The sequence below is a fragment of the Aethalodelphis obliquidens genome, unplaced genomic scaffold (genome assembly GCF_003676395.1).
Source record: "Aethalodelphis obliquidens isolate GAN/ISIS:26980383/991018 unplaced genomic scaffold, ASM367639v1 scaffold21, whole genome shotgun sequence".
Taxonomy (NCBI): Eukaryota; Metazoa; Chordata; class Mammalia; order Artiodactyla; family Delphinidae; genus Aethalodelphis; species Aethalodelphis obliquidens.
Window position 1 is genome coordinate 15,346,078 of NW_020837965.1, and position 20,313 is coordinate 15,366,390.

The 20,313-nt window shown below is 46.1% G+C and overlaps 1 protein-coding gene across 11 annotated transcripts in view; it reads right to left on the minus strand.

Moving 5' to 3' along the window:
- Positions 1 to 20,313, minus strand: part of TTC7B (tetratricopeptide repeat domain 7B) — a 237,889-nt gene that overhangs the window by 92,678 nt on the left and 124,898 nt on the right. For all 11 annotated transcript variants that reach the window (XM_027120327.1, XM_027120321.1, XM_027120324.1 and 8 more), the window contains 4 exons: positions 6,885 to 6,968; positions 5,776 to 5,880; positions 3,893 to 4,010; positions 1,618 to 1,675 (listed from right to left, as the gene is read on the minus strand). In XM_027120327.1, the coding sequence (XP_026976128.1) occupies positions 1,618 to 1,675; positions 3,893 to 4,010; positions 5,776 to 5,880; positions 6,885 to 6,968 (365 nt within the window). The remainder of the gene's footprint in view (positions 1 to 1,617; positions 1,676 to 3,892; positions 4,011 to 5,775; positions 5,881 to 6,884; positions 6,969 to 20,313) is intronic.

Below are 20,313 nucleotides of genomic sequence, written 5' to 3' on the forward strand. Positions count from 1 at the left end.
TTATTACTTTGAAAAATACCCTTAAATACACATAAATACAAATTTAGGTTAGCCTTCCCCAATAGAATCACGTAGGTTAGTAGGATTTTATTCCGCTTTATTCCCATATGAACTAATATTTTAAAAATCCCTTTGAATTAGAAACTAAGCAAAAGAGGAACAAAAAGAAATTCAGGCCAATGGAACAGCTGTTATATAACATGAAGTTATGAATTCTGCGGCTCAAGGCAGACCACCACCATGGCTGTTTTTAGAGAGCCAGTAAGATGAGCTGATTTAAGGAAAGTGAAACAGCGAAACAGATGTAATGACCACTTTCTTAGGCATCCATGTGTGGGTTTTACAAACTAGGACTGGAAAATTTAAAACTCCAAATCATTTGAAATGGAAATGCTTTCCACACTCCGTGCTGAAGGATATCAACAAAAACTTAGCACAGAGATAGGAGGTCTGTTTGCTGCTGTCAGTTGGTACCTTCTGTCATTAACCAGTCTGGGACTGGCAGCGTGAAGGAGCTATGGGCACGCCTGCTAGGAAATGGAAAGAAAAGAGATGAAAGTGTTTCAGACTAACTGAAACCAAGTGCTAATGATTTCGTGATAAAAAGGAGCATGTACACTGTGACAAACCTACAGGCAGCCCTAGTTCTAAGGAAAGAAATCTAACAACGGTTATTAGGTATTGAGAGGTCCTCGTAAAACTTTTGGTTAAGTAACTAAGTTTCTAATAGAATTCCAAGAAATCAAGTAACTCAGGTATATTTAAGCTGACAGGATCAATACCAATTCTAGATTGGACATCATGGGGCTATACTTTCAGACAGTGATTCATGTTAGTGATTTATTATGCCTGCAGTAAGAACAAAATGAGGGAAGTGTGGTGTAGTAGGTACCAGAGAAGCCAGTCAGCGTCAGAGACCTTGACCTTCCTGACCTCAATAGCTACAGGATCTCGGCTCTTCATCCCTGCATCTTGGTCCCTCACCTGCAGTGAACACACGACTTGTTCCATCTACCTTATTGGTGTGGGGTGAGGATCAAGTAAGGGGTGTGAAAGGCCACTGTGACATGCAAGCAGTCTCTAATTATAAGGCCTTCTCCTAATTTCATGAAAGGTACAGTGATGGAGATAAGCACAAGGTATTATGGAGCATGGAGGGGATGGAGAGGCCTGGGACCTGCTGGCCTGACTGTCTTATAAGTATTTCAGAGACTGCCCTAAAATCTGGCCTTTTCATTTCGTAATATAAAAATCTGCAGATTGACATGTTAAAAAAAAAAAGGTTGCAAAGAATGATGCTTTTTCTAGATGATAAAAAATGTCTTTAATAAAAGGAATCATCTCCCTAGACATAAAAAAAGTACCTCTCTTAGAGCTGAAATCGCTTTATTAGGAATGAATAAAATGTGCCCGAATGAATAAACATATCAAGGATGCAGATTTACATGGCAACAAGTGATGCAGCAAGTTTTATACTGTCTGTTCGGTACTCGGGAGGAAAGACTCCCAGGGGTAAAACACTGTTTACATAATCTTTATAAATATCTCTTCTTTTTATACTTATCATACTTTGGTGTCATTATGTACAGCCGAGTGAAAAGATGAACTCCCACTCACCTCTGAAATGCAAGAAGCGCCTTTCTCTGTAGGACCTCCTGCATCCCTCGCAAAGAAGCTAAGAAAAGGGTTCGATTAGTCAGTGGCATGGGAGATCAGGGAGTTTCTGACAAATAGAAAACTCATCACAAAAACTAAACATTTGACTGGATTAAGAGCAACAAATTCTGGGAGCTTATGTGCCCAGTCCTGTCCCAGGCACTGTCGAGGATGGGAAACGAAGGCCGTGTCAGCCTGAGGCCCTTGCACTTGTTGGGCATAACTGTGGAACCATGCCAAGGCGAGAGTGAGAGTTGGCTGGTCACTCTTGGTAGCCCCAGGATAGCAGCCTGTCTTCAAAAGACCAGCTGGGAACTCCAGAGAGGAAAACATTCTCAAGGGCAGGCATGTAATTCACGGGTGAAGAATGGCTCTGCCAGAATGGAAGAGAAGAGATTCAAGCCCCAGTGGGTGGATTTGACGGCCTTCAGAGTTCCTTCTGGCACCGAAAACCAAGGACACTAGCCTGATGCCATGGAAGGCCAGTTTAATTCACGGAGGCAATGGCTAGGACCTTTAATGCCTTGATGTGAACACCAGGGACAGACAGGGCAAACCCAACACTGATACTGGAAAATCAGCTCAACGCTTCCCCTGTAAACAGCATGTGAGAAATGCCACCTTAGAGTCTTGTAGAAACTAAAAAGGTACTTTTTACGGGGACAACAGAAAAACTCCTAGAGGAACCTGTTGATGGCTGCACCTGGAGATGGTCCTTATCTAACAAATCCAACATGGCAGATCCCATCCTGACATCGCGCTGAGGATGGTGGAAGGCTGCCCAGAGCTGGCTGTAGCTGTAAGCCATGACTAACTTAGAACAACAGTGAATGAGCTAGAGGCACCCAGAGAGCTGTCCCAAGGGAACCCTGGATACAGATGAGACCCAGCAGGGTCACGTGACTCTCCCAAAATTACAGGGTTAATTAGGTGTAGAGTCTCAACTAAGAAGTTATATGGATAAACATATGCTATGAAATTTACCCTTCACTGAAAGCCTACTATAGTTAAAAAAATGTTCTGGGTATTGCCAGTATATATGAAAAATTAGCCAAAAAATCTATGATTGAAAATTAGTTGATATGCAAAACTTCTCCAGGGTCTTTGATATTTTAGGGCAGAGGAAAGAAAGATTTGGGGTAACATGTAAAATAAACTATAGCAGAATTACAAAGAAAGCAAAAGAAAATGAATACCATAAAAGTCAGGGTAGTGTCTTCTCTTAAGGGGGCTTGTGATTGGGAGGGGCACGTAAAGGGCTCCCAGGTAGCTGGCTAGGTTCTATCTCCTAAGCAGGGTGCTGCTTATAAGAATACTTTCCCTTATACTAATTCACTGAGTTGGACAATCATTTTTGAGATTTTTTTTGGTATTTGTGTTACATTTAACAACAAAATGTAAAAGGAATAATAGAAAGTTCAGAAAAACAATTTACCAATTTACCCTTTCTGCAAACATATAATTGAAAACTCGTTAAGTATAGAAAACATAATTAAGATTTTTTTTTTTAGCCGGAAGCCCATCCACCAAAACAGCAAATACATCCCAAACGTGTAATGTCACTGCATGTGCTGTGAGCCACTATACTACACGTGTACGTATCTGTGAATTAAAATGTGCAAATGGGGACTTCCCTGGCGGTCCAGTGGTTAAGACACCGCGCTCCCACTGCAGGGGGCATGGGCTCGATCCCTGGCTGGGGAACTAAGATCCCACATGCTGCGCGGAGTGGCCAAAACATAAATAAATAAAAAAGAGTTGTTTTTTTTTAAAAAAAAAGTGCAAATGGAGAAGGGGCAGGTACTGATAAATCAAGGGATGCTTTCTGGAGGAGGTGGCCCTGAATGCTTCTACATTCCTAGCCTAAGACCCAACATCCCTCCACATGGGGAGAGCTCAGGCCAAGCGCTGGGGCAGAGTCAGGTGAAGGCCGGGTGGGGTGAATTCTCTCTCAGGGCCCTGCTCACCTCACTCCTCAGGACAGATCCCTACAGCTGCCAGCTGGGCACCACCAGCACAGTGCACCTGTGAAGAGGGCCTGGGAGCCGGGGCACAGGGCCTGCATTTCTTCCCTCCCATTCTCCGACCGGTCCAAGCAAAGAGGACAGCGGTGGCAGGTCCCCACAGGACGGCAAACGAGGAACCGGCCATGTGCCCTCCTGAGACAGGGGATGGGCCGGTCCTGCAGTGCAGACTTGGTGGCTCCCCAGCTCCCGTGGGCGGGGACTTCGCTCACCGTCAGTGGCCTGCAGACTGTACGTAAGCCCCAGGGCCAAGTAGCCTTTGGCCTTGAACTCTGACGTTTTCTCTCCCGCATCAACGACGGTTTTGGCAAACTTCTCAGCCTCTTCCAACTGAAAAACCAGGTAAGTTAAAAACAACACCAACATCCTGCAGAATTTCTAACATGAGTTCCCGTAAGCATCTGCTGTCCTAAGCGATTTCTGATGAGTCACTGTGAAAATAACTCCCAGATCTTCCAGTTCCACTCTGGTGATTCTGTTTTCTGTATTTCAGCTTCTCAAGAGTCCTCAGGATTCCCACCTTGCCTTTTTGCTTTCAACCTTTCCTTATCGCTTTTTTGCCCTCTTTTCCAAGGTCACTTGCATACTTGGTGGGGCTCTTTGTCGTCTCTGTTTTTCACTGATTGGCTCTGTGATTAGATTGTGCTAGGTATTCAGAAGTTACGTATACATGTATGTATAATTTGTAAAGAATAAAGTTCTTGAAATATTTTGTGCTTGGGTCTTTCCTTGTTTGCATGACATAAAGAATCTTTTAGGCTTGGATTCTCTTTCCCACAAGCTGTTAGAAATTTCAAAACTCCATCTATTTATTTTACAGTACACCGCACACAGACCTCGCACTGGCAGATTCCAAAGGGAAGAATGTGCACCTGTAAACTACACCCACAATAAGACCTTTTGCACAGCTCACTAGAGGCAAAAGTAATAAGATTTGCTCCTTCGGGGTACGGTAAGTGTTGATGTTACTGAAGCTGGGTGATAGTACATGGATGATAGTTGATTATACTCCTTACTTTTGCGGTATTTGGAAATTTTAATGATAAAAATGTAAAAAATATACAGAAAAGATTTGTTATTCTCATCTTGTAAAAGAGAGTCAGGTTTATGTTAGGTGTTACGGCGATGAACGATGCCATCGCTGGAAGGAGTGTGGCAGAGTCACAGCTGGAAGCTGGCATTTTCAAACCGAAAGATTCGGTCCACTGCTCCAGCCACTCTCGGGGCCTGCCTGCATGTCCCCTCACTTGCCACACCAAAGTGTTAAGACCTGCACGGGCCACACAACACCTTCACGGCTGTGTTTCAGGTGAGAGCCACATTTCAAAACGTGTTTTTTCTTCCACACTTTCCCAAGAAAAATTTGACCAAAGTAGGACACTTTCTTCACAATGTTTACTTTCGCCCTGCTGGGTGAGAATAAATGGAAAAAAAAGAGCAGCAAGGACCGTCATGGTAAAAAACCTTAGCCACGTGCCTCAGTCTTTTGGGCAACTTCTTCTTATCACTAACCTTGACATGAAGTTAGAGAAAGACATTAAAACTCCATCGTATGTGGCGAGCAATTGAGTTTTCTAGTTTCTGCTCAAACAGTACGTTTTTGAGGTACTACAATTGTTACAAATCAGGCTCTTCCCAGATTCAAAGCTGAACAAGAACATTGGAAGCGGAAAGCCTCTGTGCAGGAAGAGGAATGAAGGAAGCTGGGTTTACACATGAGCTAAAGTAGAGGTTGACTCTTGGCTTTACAGAAAAGCTCAGGCTCTCCTAGGAGGGAATCACTGAGTGACATAGACTTTTTCAGTCCCATATGACTTACATACAGGATGCATCTGAGTAGGAATTCCAATTCCATCTTACCATTTCTACTTTTGAAGCACATTCCCATGGAAAAGAAAAACCTGGAGTTGTACTGATTCCCCGAAGTCCTTGGGGTGGGGTTGAGGCCTGAGGAGGGCTGTAGCCTGGGCCAGAAGCCCGGGGCTCTGAACAGCCTTGCTTTTGTGTAGCTGATGCACTGCTACTATTTCCTCTCTGCCTAGGAATCAAAAGGGTGGCAGCCCCCGCACACGCGGAGGGCCCCAGCCCCACTCACCCAGTGAAGGGAGCCCATGCACAGCTTTGCGGCCAGAAGTGGGATGGTGGCGTCGTCCGGCTTCAGGCGGATGCACTCTTTCAGCACCTTCACCGCGCGAGCAGACTTGGCAAAAGGAGATCATTTCTGTGAAACTCAAAATTTTTGACAGAACCAAATACTAAAGCCTTCCCAGTGGGGTTTCTGGTTAGGATACACTCTTAATGAGGTTTTCCAACTTTCACCCAGTGAAGCAAGGGCCTGGGGATGGAGATAACCTGAGCTTGGAACTTTTGGGGGACCGGGGAGTAAACTGTGGTTAAAACAAGTGAAAACGCTGCCCCGAATCCCCCTAGTTTTATTCCCTACTTGTGTAGCCATTGTAAAAGTAAGAAAAAAATAAAGACAGTGGAGGTTTACATTATTATAAAAAAGAAACTATCTAATTTAAAGCATACCATTCAGAATGGAAAGCATACCACTCCACTTCGCCCCAATAATCTTGTGTCTCAGACTTTACAATTCACTAAAGGGCCCAAATTAACAAGAATAACAGTGGCTATTATCTTTATTGAGTGTGTTCGTTTTGGGGGTCCTATGCTAAACACCTTGTGGGTATCATCTCACTACCTGATGACAGTTCTGTGAAGTCGGTACCATTTCTCCATGAGACGGAAGAGGAAGCTAAGACACTAAGTGACCTGCCATGGGTCACACGGCTTCGAGGTCAGCGCCAGGCCTCTCTCTCCACAGCCCTTGCTTTCAGCCAATACCGTACACGGTCTCAGATCACATCTTGCTACAGATAATTAGCAGATTTCCCCTGCCGGGAATAGTTTACACTCTCAAATGAGTGAAAGGGGTCAGTGTGAAGAACTGACCTTAGTTTTAAGCCACAGCTTCAGATAAATAAAGTTACAAACACTAGAAAAAGGCAAGAATTTCAAAATTTTCTTCTCAATGATGTGTCCATGTTGGCCCCCAAATAATTACATTCGATCACTCATTTATAAATGACCACAGGACAGTTTCAAATAGCTGGTGTAGACATCTACCAGGCATCACGTCATCCCATGAAATTCAAGTTAACCACCAACACAGAGGATTGCATGTCAGAAAGGGAGACTCACTTTTCCAGCAGCCATGAGTGACAGAGCAAACTGGTACCAGAGGTGGAACTCCTCAAAGGCAAACTTCATGGCTCTTTCTAAGCACTGGATTGGAGAGAAGAACAAATGCAGACAGGTAAGAACTGCTGGTGGCGCAGCTGGGCAGGTGTGAGTGTGCGTCTGTGCGCACTAAGAGCAGTCCTACCACATCGGCTTCCCTGGAATGCTTAAAGCACCCTGCTCCTCCGAACCCTCCCGAGGCGCCCCCCGAGGCAGCCCCCTGGGCCAGAAGCCGGGGGCAATCCACAGCTGACTACAACACAACCCTTGATCCCAAGTAGCTTTTCATCCAATACAGGCAAAGAGGCAGGTACACAAACTACTCAAATACAAGGTCCCAACTGACAAGTGTCCCAAGAGGAGGAAACAGAAAGTACTGTGGGAAAGTGGTCACGGGCATCGGAACGGCATCCTGGAAGACTGGTACTTGAGCCAGTTCTGTTGGATGAGAAGGGAGAAAACACAGCTAGGATTCAGAAACGGTGCTCCGGGAAGAGGGGGGACAAACAAGGGCGTGGAGGCACGAAAGAGGATGCTTCGACGTGCCAATGACAAGTGGTCCAGTATAAACCCAGCTGCGGGCACGGGCGGCCAGGAGGCAGGCGCGGCTGGGGCCGCGTCACTGAGAGTCTGACGTGGCGGCTCCTTGTCTGAGTTGTTCCATCTCCCTCCCCCTCCCCAGTTTTGGTTCTCCCTCCTCTGTGCTCCCAGAGTTCATACCTGTGTTAATGTGATGTCTTCACCCACCCCAGTCCAGCCCAGCCCAGCCCAGCCCGGCCCAGCCCAACCCAGCCTAGCCCAACCCAGTCCAGCCCAGCCCAGCCCAGCCCAGCCCAGTCCCACTCTGAGAAACTATCCAGGGCAGAGATCCTGTCTTCTCTGTCTCCTCAGTGCCCGCCCGAGGCGGGAGATCTACAATTGCAGGTCACCCAATCCATGAGGAGCCTCTGGTTTCTGCACAGAGTGACATGACCATGTCAGAACCTAAGGGAGATCATGGGATGAGGGGGCTGTATGACCAGGGGGGTGTATGACCAGGGTGGATGAAGGCCAGGAATAAGGTGGATAGAATGGTCCAGGGACTTCAGAAACAAGGACAGAAGCAAGAAATGTGTCTGAATTAGAATCAGCAAGGAAGGGCCACCCAAGGAAGGAGCGGGTAGCTGGTGAGATGGAGGGAGTGAAGGGGGCCCCCAGAGTCTCCGGCCTACATACCCGGGAGCAAACCCATGGCACGGAAGGTCTGTGTATGCAGGGGTGCGTGTGTGTGTGTGTGTTTATTAGAGAGAACGACAGAGAAAGAGACAGAGAGAAAGAGAGACTGGGGAGGCAACCTGAGGGGAACTAGCAGGCAGAGAAGAAAGTGCAGAGATGAGTTAGAAAGCCAGGCCCCTGGAACAATGGGCCTCTCACGTGAGGCCTTCTCCCGAGGAGGTTTTTAAATGAACAGAAAAGCCTTAAACAGCAACAAAACCTTCACCCTGAGAGGACAGACAGCTCCCATCAGGGTCACCTCAAAGACTGATGGACATGCGGTGGCACCTACGGCACCACGTGGACAGGCGGTGGCACCTATGGCACCACGTGGCCCCTTTTCTCCAGCGACACTCCCTGCAGCCCGGGAGCGGAGGAGAAGGACAGGTGGGATGCTCGGGATTCATGGGTGCCCGAGGAGGGAGGGGCAGGGCGCTGGGGCTGAGAGACAAAGCAGCCACAGAGACGGTCATGATACAGGTAAAGTGAAGGGGTGAGAGGACAGGAAAGAATTCCAGGATTTTAAACGGTATTCACAGAGAAAGTCACAGTAAATACTGTGCTGGTTGGTTTACTGTGGAAACCTGCCCTAAAAAATATATTAAGAAGCGAAGTATAAGCAGTTAATAAGCCCATGCGGATGATGGTGTAGGATGTAAAATGGACACTTGGTCCCTTATTCTGATCCCACTGGAGACACACTTCGTCAAAAACTCGGGGGTGGACATGTGACTCCATCCTAGACCAGGATGTTGGCAGAAGTTAAGGGGAGGGCACCTGCAGTTGGCATACACTTTGCCCTCAGCCCTGGTCCTTCTTCCTCCCGGGACACAGACTCAATACTGGAGGTGGGGCGGCCAGGAAGTGAGAAGCATGAGGACAAATGCTACCCTCTAGAATGACTGAGCAGAAAGAGAGAAGGCGCCGGGCCTCTGATATCATGAGATGCTGCAGCTGCCTCTCCTCAGACTTCCTGCCATGGGGAGAAAATACTCATATTTGGTTAAGGCACTCACTATATGGTGGTTTTGTTCATTACTTCTGGATACACCTCTCACTAATAAAAACACTGAATAGCAGAGCTGGGATCTGAATCTGTCGCCAGAGCCCTCTTACCTGCTCTGCTACACAGATGAGCAACAAGAAAGCATTACTGTGCCTTTAAGAAGCACAGTGGGTGTAAAAAGAGGAAAGCACCTCGCTGAGAAGATCAAGTGGGTGAGACGGGGTGGTGCGGGAAGACCTAACCCAGGTGTGGGGCGGCACGGGCTGGGAGCACGTGGGGCAGGACAGGTATTAAGGAGAGAACGCCAAGCGGTGAAAAGCCAGTGCTTGGAAACTGACTTAGGGAAGGGGGATGAGGGATGATGAAGAAGGAAACCAGAATGATGATCACATTGGTGGAAGTAGGCAAAGGAGTCAGTATGTGGAGATAAGTAGGTAGATAATGATCAAAATGAGGTTTGTTCTACAGCTCCACTCAACGAATTCATTGCAATATAACCACTAAGCACTTAAATGTGTACACGGAGACATTTAAAGGTTTAAGTGCTTTTCTGCCTCCTTTTGTGAAGAAGAACGATAAACATCAACTTCTTTCCTGATAAACAAAAGCTCACAGCTCAAACACTCTGCTCTGAATCAAAAAGCTAGAGCTTATAAATAAGTGTGCATCCTTATTTTCTTTTGTGACAAAGGCCAACATACTCATTATCTTCAGTGAGAAACATTCATGGAAGCCTAATCGGTATAGAGCTCCACTCCAGGTGCTCCAGGGAAATACCAGCCCTCATAAAGAGTAGACTCAGAATCGTGGGGCTACCAGGGAACTTGGGAAGCATCTAGTCGAAGTCTCTTAACGGAAGGGACATTTGTCATTTTGGCTGCCTATCACCTCAAAACTCTCCTGTTTATTTTCAGGCAGGGGTTGGGGTAAGGACACCCTAGATAAAAGGGGAACAGACTCTGCTTTCCAGGTGCCAAACCTAAGGGTGAACGAAGGAGGGAAGCAACTGGAGTGTGTCACGTGACCTGAGCCTGGCCAGTGAGATGCTCCTGCCAGCGAGCTGCATCCAGAGGTCTGGGCAGGGGGACGGGCCGTTGGAAGTTGTTTTCCGTGGCCAGGCCTGGGGGCCGCGGTAGCAGCCGGGTTGGTGGAGGCCCTCCAGAGTTAACAGTATCCTCCCAGACTGGGGCAGGGGGCTTTGCCTCCTCAATTTCTGCTCACCCCTGTTCTTTAGCCTTCTGTGGATCCTGTGTGCTAAACGGTATGCATTGGTAGATGCATGACTTTTCTGCCTGAATTGACAAGTCACGTCTGTTACCTACAACCAAGGTTCTGAAGGTGCACCCGATCAAATGCTTCAGGCCCCTCTGATAGCACCCCCTACCACCCAGCCCCCAACAAGTAGTTGTACTACTTCTGCCTGAGAACTTTCCAGAATAGGGAATTCATGACATATACAGCAGCTAGAAATAAAGAATCACCACAGGTTAAGTGTGTGAATTTGGGCAAGCCAATTAACTTCTCTATACCCAGATTCCTCACCGTAACGTGAGAAATATAACAGTAATTAATGTAGCGAGTTACCAGGAAGATTAAATTAGTTAATACATAACAAGCAACAGGAACAGTACTTCAGATACAGGCTAGTAGGTGCTAAAAAAAGGTTAGCTATTACCTAAAATTAACATTGTTATATTAAGAGAGGAAATGTAACATGACATCTATCATTTTACCCAAATTTAATATATGAAAATTCAAACGTATAATACATAATATCAGAAATAATTATTTACTTTACAAAATGTTTCCTCATTTTAGAAAAGGATTCAATCTGAGACCCTTGAAAATAATGTACAACTTTATGGAACCAAACTGTTAGAATACATGTTTATTATTTCCTTAATAAGTGGTATGGACTAAAAGTCTGTGTCCCCCCCCAAAATTCTTATGTTGAAACCTAATCCCCAATGTGACCGTGTTAGGAGGCGGGGCCTTTGGGGTTGATTGGGTCATGAGGGCGGAGCCACAGAGAGATTCCTTGCCCCTTCCACTGGGCGAACAGCAGGCAGTCTGCAACCAGAAAGCAGGCCTTCACCAGACATCAAATCTGCCACTCATGACCTTGGACTTCCCAGCCTCCAGAATTGTGAGAAATAAACGTTTGTTGCGTACAAGCCACGCAGTCTGTGGTATTTTGTTACAACAGCCCAGACTCGCTGAGACAACAAGCTCTTTGCTAACACTGCAGCCAAGTGCTCTTCTAATTGCTTTACAGGAACTGCCTCGTTCGCTGGTCCTAATGACCCAACAAGGTCCAAGCAGGTACTGTTACATTTACAGAGGAGGGAAATGGAGCACAACTCTGCCATGTGACCATGCAGGGTCTCAGAGAGCTGTGGCAGAGCCAGGATCTGCACACAGGTGGTCTGGTTCCAGAGCTGGAGCGCTTATCCATAGCTCTCCACTGCCTCTGAGACGTTAATTACAGACAAGCCACTCAACTGATTGGGCCCATCCCTACCGCATAAAGCAGAGTATAGCTAAATAAAAGCCTCCTAAAAATGCCACACGTTCCCTGAAATACTCCCGAGATTCAACAATATTTTGTACTGCTGAGGGGCCCTCGCTCCTGTGTCCTCTTGGGGATCCCTGGAGCTCTGAGGACTGAGGCCTTTCCAGCTTGCTGAATTTTCAGGAAACTTCACAGATCCCAGAGATGCCCACCAGCATCACGGTGGCCCATCTCAAAGGCGCACGATTTGACAAAGATGTACCCAGGCCATGGTTTCCTCTACACTGCAGATCTTCCACAGCCCCTCCCAGCTCGGACCCCATTCTTATAACTGTAACTACCCACGTCCCATTATAAGCCATCGGGGTGTCATAGAGAGAGTTAGGAAACGCAAACCAACAATTACAAATTAACCCTTCACCCCAATTCAAAAGTATTGGCGCTCTGGCCTCAGAGCCGATGGCTCTGTCTTCCTGTGGGCTCTTGGCATCCTCTATACAATGACGGCAGCTGGCTCTGAAAAAGTGCCCAGACAGCTCCAGATGCTCCTGAAATCCTGATGCCAAGCGTACTGCTCGGCTATGTAACACGTCCTCCCCTATGTCCCTGTAAACACGGAGATTATATAAATCTCTAAGCACTCAGGTCGACATACCTCAATCACAAAGGAAGCGCTCTTCCAAAGAATGCATCTAAGACCAAAGGGAACTTGGGGCGTCACTGGAGCACCTGCTATCCACAGCCTCTGCCCCTTAGACTAGGGCTTTGCTCACCCCAGTTCTGTTTGGCTATCCCTTTTAAGCACCTTAAACACATATGTATGTGACAGAGTAAAAATTTCCAGTTTATTTTCCTTCTTAAAAATTTTTATTATTACTATTCCTGTTCTCTGTGAGTTAACTGCCTTTGATACAAATAAGAAGTTTGGTGATAAAAAATTTTTATTGTTGAAAAATTTCAAACACAAAGATAGGGGAAATAGCATAATAAATCCCCGTGTACCCTTCGCCCTATTTCAACTACCAACTCAGTTCTCAACCTGTTTCATTTGTATCCCTACCCATTTCTCCCCAACATATTATTTTGATGCAGATCACAGACAGCATAACATCTTGTCCATAAATTTAAAAATTCCAGTTTTAATGAAGTAAGGAGCCTGGGAGCAGAATATATGCTATAAAGTGAGATAATTCACATTTCAATAACGGTTCCAGTCTAAAAGAGGTACTAATGAAAATGGAAGAAGATGTAGGTGTTGCAGGATGGAGACAGACGGGAGTGGGGTGCATATAAGAGGCGGCTTCGGTCCCCCAGACCCAGCCTGGCTGGTGGCTGGAGAGGAGAGCAGCACGTGCTGATGGCAGCGGCTCTAAGGCCAGACTGCCTAAGCTTAATCCAAACGCCTCGCTCACCAGCCAGAGGGTTGTTATTGGGTTAAAGGAAGTCATACGTGTAAAATGCTTAGAAGAGTGTCTGGCACAGAGCGAATGCAATAAACATGCTACTGCTGATGTCGCTTTCACGAAACAAAGAAGTAGTGGATGCTGCTGCAGGGCTAGATCTGCGGCGAGGAGCCCTGGGAACGGGGCTGGGGTGCCAGTGGAGGGCAGGGGGAGAGAGGAAGGGAGCCCCTAAGTGGAAAGGGGGAGATGAGAGCTGGCCCTTTTCCACTTCCAATGTCCAGCGGAGAGACGGCAGTGTGGGCCTGGGGAGAGGGACGTGGACTCCAATGCAGATCTGCAGATCCCTTAGTCACCCACACAAAACGGCAGGTGATATCTCCAAATCATCTCCCTTACAAGGAAAGAAGATGGATCTGGCAACAGTATTATCTCTACCAGGAAAGACAGGTCCATTTGCTGCAATCAGACTTACTGCCACCTCTCTCTAAATCCCAGATAACATTCATTTAATACCAAGAATATTTGGTAGAACAATAATTAGACTCTAATTGGCATCCTAATCATTTGAGTGGTCATCAAAATGTCACTTCCAAAAATGTTATTTCCTTTTGGTAGCAAGAGCTCATCCCTTCCAGTGTCCTAATTTGGCTTTTCATAAACGAGCCGTCTCTGAGGGGGCTCCAGGGATGAGAAGTTCTTCTGGCAGAAGAAAAGGATTTAGCAATTACCTTCCTAGTATGCAAAGCCCAATTACACGAACTGGGTGCATGGCAGTGACAGCTGTGCAACACCACGAGCAAGGAAAAGCCAACGTCTATATTTGGAATTCAACGGTGAGATTCCAAAACCCATGGGGGAGGGGGCAGGAATAAAATAATCAGATACCCCTCAAATTTAGCCTGGAGGGGATGTCTAAAATTCATCACTATTAAAATAGAACAAATAACATAGAGAACTGTCTCCATTATTCACCTTTGTGGACAGGTTGGCCATATCCTACAAGTTCTCATAACCTAGATCCTTCGATTGATTAGGAAGCTTTTCTCTTCTACATCGTATATACTTAATGAATCAATTAATAAATGTAATTCCTGGCAGGTGTGTAACAATTTTTAAAAATTTAACATGGTATATGAATAATATTTCATTTCCTTACTTTAGCGGTGAAAAACTAAGCAATGAAAAACTATCTAAGCAATTTAGACATTCTGGACCATTATCTTAGACCCACAGATTGATATAATCAGAGAGCGTGTTGACCTTCGAGATTATCTCGTCCCATTCTTACTTTACTAAGGACATGGAAACTAAGACCTAGAGAGAGGAGATAGGACCAGCCCAGGGTCACACAGTGGCAGCCCTGGAATTAGAAGCCAGGTCTCATGATGCTCAGGTCAGAGCCCTTATTTCTAAATTAACTGCATATAAAAGTACAAATTAAAGTGGAGTTCGAGAGATCTACTCTACAAGGAGTCTGGGGCCAGGAAAAGCTTCTAAAAGTCAGGCTGATGGGACTCTCAGCTACAAATAAAAGTCCTCCTACCCAGTTTTGAGAAAACATAGACAACACCCATCAAGGCTTGCTCAAGTTTTCTCCCCTTAAACTGGAAATAAAACGGAGCAAACCCCACGTCCGTGCCCCCGCTTCCCGTTTCTCTTTTTGCTCTAAAGCAGCGATATGGCTTCAAGCAGAGGAGGGTCAAACCTTTATTACTTCAGCACATGCTTCAATTAGAGGCCACTGCTGCCTCTGGCCATGGTGGGGGGAGTAGAGAGTGGGTTGTTTTTCAAAGGTCACAGACTTTATTACAGAGCGTGAACGCTGGACGCCACCCTCCGGCACGCTCTCCCTTCGAGGATGAGAAGCAACTGGATCAAGTTTGCACAGTGAGTAAAGGGTTGCCAGGTTTCTACTCAAATACCGCTCCATCTGCTCTTTTGCTGATGTAGCCCTTTGTTATTCTTACAAAATGAATCCCTAAACTCAGGAAATGGGCATTTCATTCCTATCCCTCCTCTCTCCCCAACTGCCCTCACCTTTTGGTCTTTGTTTTCAGTCCTTCTCCCCTGGCTCTGGGCACCAGGGACTTCAACCATGGTGGCCCCTTGACACACACAAGAAGTAGGGAGGGAGGTAAGGTGTCCCGGGTGCTCCCCAGAGGTGTGTCTTACACAAAGTAGGTGTTCAACAAACGCTTGAATATAGGTCGAATGTTAGGATCCATTCTTCTGGTTGTCCTGTAAGGGGGGCCCCAGACAAATCTTCATGACCTTGGATTTGGCAACGGATTCTTAGATATGACACCAAAAGCATGAGCAACAAAAGAAAAAAATCAGTACACTAGACTTCATCAGAATTAAGAACTTGTGCGCATCAAAGGACATTGTCAAGAAAGTGAAAAGACAACCTACAGAATGGGAAAAAGTATTTGCAAATCATGTATCTGTTAAGGTTCTTATCCACATTAAATAAAGAACTCCTATAACTCAACAACAAAAAGACAAACAGCCCAATATAAAAATGGGCAAAGGGGACTTCCCTGGTGGTCCAGTGGTTAAGAATCCTCCTGCCAACGCAGGGGACATGGGTTCGATCCCTGGTCCGGGAAGATCCCACGTGCCGCGGAACAACTAAGCCCAGGCGCCACAACTACTGAGCCTGTGCTCTAGAGCCCATGGGCCACAACTACTGAAGCCCAGGCGCCTAGAGCCCGTGCTCCGCAACAAGAGAAGCCACCACAATGAGAAGCCTGCACACCGCAACGAAGAGCAGCCCCCACTCGACGCAACTACAGAAAGCCCGCACACAGCAACGAAGACCCAAAGCAGCCAAAAATAGATAAATAAAAAAATAATTTTTAAAAAAATGGGCAAAGGTCTTGAACAGACATTAGTCCAAACAAGATAACGCAGATGATGAATATGCACGTGAAAAGATGTTCAACATCATTAGTCAACAGGCAAACTCACAATGAGATACCATTTCACGCCTACTGGAATGGCTATAATACAACAACAGCAAAAAAACAAAAACAAAAAATAAAAGCGTGGGTGAGAATGTGGAGAAACTGGAACACTCGTGCCTTGCTGCTTGGAACATAAAATGGTGCAGCTGCCGTGAAAAACAGTTTGGTAGTTCTTCAGAAAGTTAAACATAGAATTACCATGTGACCTGGCAATTTTACTCTTGGACATATACCCAAAAGAACTGAAAACAGGAACTCAGATACGTGTCCATCACTGCATTATTCACAATAGCCAAAAGGTGAAAACAATCCACACGTCCATCAACAGACGAATGAATAAACAACATGTGGCATATACACACGATGGAATATTACTCAGCTCTGAAAAGGAATGGAGTTCTGATACACGCTATCAGATATATTATTACAACACAGCTGAAGCTTGGAAACACTAGGCTAAGTGAAATCAGCCAGAACCAAAAAACTAGTACTGCATGATTCCATTTGTATAATGTACCCAGAATAGGCAAATTCACAGACACAAAAAGTAGCTTAGAGGTTACCAGGTTATGGGGGTTGCGGGAATGGGGAGTATTGCTTAATAGGTACAGAGCTTCTGTTCGGGGTGATGGAAAAGTATGGAAACAGACATACTGGTTACACAACACTGTGGATCCAATTGATGCCACTGAATTATATATTTTAAAATGGTTAATATGGCATTTTTTAAGTTGAAAAATTTTTTCCCTTGAGGGCCATAAGAAGAGAACAATGATGCTTATTTCAAAAAACATACCCATAATGGTGGGAATATAGACACCTGTGGCCACATCAGTGGCTGAGATTCTTCAGGGCAGGCCTGTCGTTCAAAAATGATGTAGTTGATCCCTACTGGGCTGACCCCCAAAGCTGGACCAGAGCTGGGATCTGCACCAGTCAGTGCTCTGCCCCAAGCAGGGCCCACCTCTTCCTCTGCTATTTCCCAAGTAAAGGACCTTTAACCTTTGGGCCTACCTGGGGAAGATACACTCATTGTACATCCAGGGACAGTTTACCCCCAAACCAAAGGAAAGCAGGATGAGAATGTACATTGGTTTTGAAGCACGGGTTTATTCAGCAAGTGTTTATTGTGCACCTATCATGAACCAAACGCTCTGCCTCGATTTCTCAGAAGTCTGCGGTTCCGTTTGCATCAGGCCACCCTGATGCCTTCTAGGGACCCTGGCATGTAGGTCAAGGCTGGGTTTCTGCAGAGTGAGTGGGGCTGCATGAAATACCAAATGTTAGTGTAAACTAACAAATGATAGGCCGGTTAAGCAGATGTAGTTAGATGTTCAAGTGTTTTCTACAAGGCTCCCTGATTAAATAAGTGTTTGGGGTACGGACGTGTAGATGCCCCTTTGGTACAAGCACGAGCCAGACAGTCCTACCCACAGAACTATAAAGTTGTTGAGATTTACCATAAACAAATGAATACGAATTCAACAGGAAAGATAAAAAAACCATTTCTGTCTTTAAAGCTGCCATGTCTGTGTAGAGGGGATACACACACCCTTCAAAAAGGACCCCAAAACATTCTGTCAAAATGGAGCCATTAATAGTCAAATTCAAGAAACAATTCCTTAGCAGCTTGCGTTCATTCTAAAAAACAGAGAAAGCGGCGCTTGTTGCTTTACTTTTAATAGCGCAGGTTGTCATGCCAACTAGCGCTACTGTTTAAAAAGGGGGAGAAAAAGAAGTGTTCCTTCCTACACAAACCTTTCAGCAGGGCTTCACATCAGTCTTTAAAAACATGAAAACTCCTAGCACTGGAGATACGGTAACCATTGCGCTTATATTTAAACCCGTTAGGATGAGGATGTGATGCTCCTTTGGTTTGAATTCCCTTTGCACACAGCGCTCCTTGCCCAGGATCCGGCTGAACAGCGCCCCGAGAGAAAGAAAGGCACCGTGTGGGCACACAAGAAAGCAGCCCATCTTGAGATGCGAGGGGAGCCTTCCATCTTGAACCATGGAGACACAGAGGAGAGTCTTTCTGCAAAGTGGCTCTGCTCCCCACATAAGCACCATTCTTAAAGGGCGGAGTCTGCACAATGCTTACGACACACACAAAGGTGTCGTGAGTATGAGAAGATGGACTGGGGGCCCCCCACCCTGTCCCTGCTGGTGCGGGAGTGCCTGGACCCGCGCTAGCCACGTCCTGATGCAGAAGTGTTGACGCTGTTTGGGGACAAGAGAAGGGAGGAAGGTATGATGAGGACAGGGTGGGAAGGCGGCAAGACCTCTCCTCTCACAGCAGCCTGGTGGAGGTGAACTCTTCTGTTCATGAAAGATTCTACCCAGAAGAAAGGAAGGTTCCTGCAGTGGCACAGAGGCAAAGAGAATCTGCTCACAGAGCAGCTGAAGGGTGGTGTGCCAGACACGTCAGGGCCTGGCAACCTGGCTCCTTGCTTTCACCCAGTCCTCGCCTCTTCTCCCTCCATGAGAGCAAGGCCTCATGTCCCTGCACCTCCGTGACCTTGATAATGAGGGTGTCCCTCTGCTCTTAGACTTAATTCCTGTCAGGCCCCAAAGAGCCAATTCATACATCAGCTGTTTGTCATTCTCCCTGGCACCCCCAACCTGCCAGCTCTGCTGCACCCGGCCTAGTCCCTTCACCTGCAATTAACGTGCCTTGCACTATCTAGTCTTCTCTAACTGGTTACCTTTCCATGTGTTGTTTTCTGATTTCCTTATATAGACTGGAAGTTTCTGGAAGACAAGATACTGTTTTTGTATACTTAGTTGCTTCCCCCATGCCTGGCAACTCCTGGGCACCCAGCGGTAGAAACAGCACAGCAGCACGCGGCTGCTGTTTAATGAGCTCTACGTGTAGGGCTCTGTTCTGAGCGCTTTACATGAATTAGCGAATAACCCTCAGAATGATCTGACATAGGTGTGATTATTATGCCTATTTTACAGAAGGAAAGACTGAGGCATAAGAGGTTAATGATTTGCCGGGATCACACAACTAGTAAGCGGCAGAACCAGAACTCAAACCGAAGCTCTCTGACTCTAGGGCCTGTGCTCAGGACACATGAGATGTCTGACCCGGGTTTGGGGGTTGAGGAGGCAGGGCTGGGGTGGGGATGTCAATGGAGGGGAGGAGAATGATGGGGAATATCCACAATAAAACGTCTATGATACTGTCCCATTCCTTGAAACTTACATAGATGTACATGCACTTGTTCATAAAGAGATACAGGACAAAGTGATCTCTAAAATGTCAGTGGGTAGTCAACTCTTTCAGGAGAGTGGGATTCTCAGTGACTTTTTTCTTTGTCATGTTTGTATGTAATGTTTGATTCTTCAAGGGCTGTAGCATGGGGCAGAAAGACAATGAAGTTGTTTTCATTACAGGAGGAAAAAGAAAGCAAAACAAAATAAAAAGAGGGAGAAAAAGAAGGGGCAAGGGGGATAGCCATGAAATGTTTCTCAACAGAAGGGTGTTTGAGAAAGATCACTGTGGTGATGATGCAGCAGATGAAGATAGGATATAAACAACCGCCACGTGAATGATAATGATAATCCCAACATCCGTGGGGCCCAGAGAAATAATGTAGGAAGTTTAAAAGCCAGTTACTCCGCAGCAGCACTGTCGCCACGGCCAAATGTCCACCAACTGAAAAATGGAGAAACAAATCGTGGTCTATCCATACAATGGGATGCTACTCAGCCATAAAAAGGAATGAAGGACGGATATGTGCTACCATGTGGATGACCCTGAAAGCATTACACCAGGTGAAAGAAGCCAGACACAAAAGGTCACATGATGGATGATTGCATTTACATGAAATACTCAAACTAGGTAAATCCAGGGAGTCAGAAAGCAGATTAGTAGCTGCCAGGGCCTGGGGGCGGGGAGGAGTGGGAGCAGCTGCTCAGTGGGGCCGGGGTGTCCTCCCAGGGTGATGAAAGTGTTTTGAAATTAGAGGTGATGGTTGTACAACAGCATGAATGTACTAAATGCCACTGAATTGTACCTTTTAAAGTGGTTGAGTGTATGTCATGTAAATTTACCGCAATTAAAAAAAATCCAGTTAGCCTTTTAACCTAAAGTCCTCAGGAAATGGAAGAGCAGATGAGAAGAAAGAAAGGAAGGGTGGGGAGGAAGGAAGGAAGGAAACATACAATACAAATTGGAGGGAAAAAAAGGGGAAGGAGGGAAGGGAGGGAGGGAGTAAGGGAGGGAAGGAGGGAGGAAGGAAGG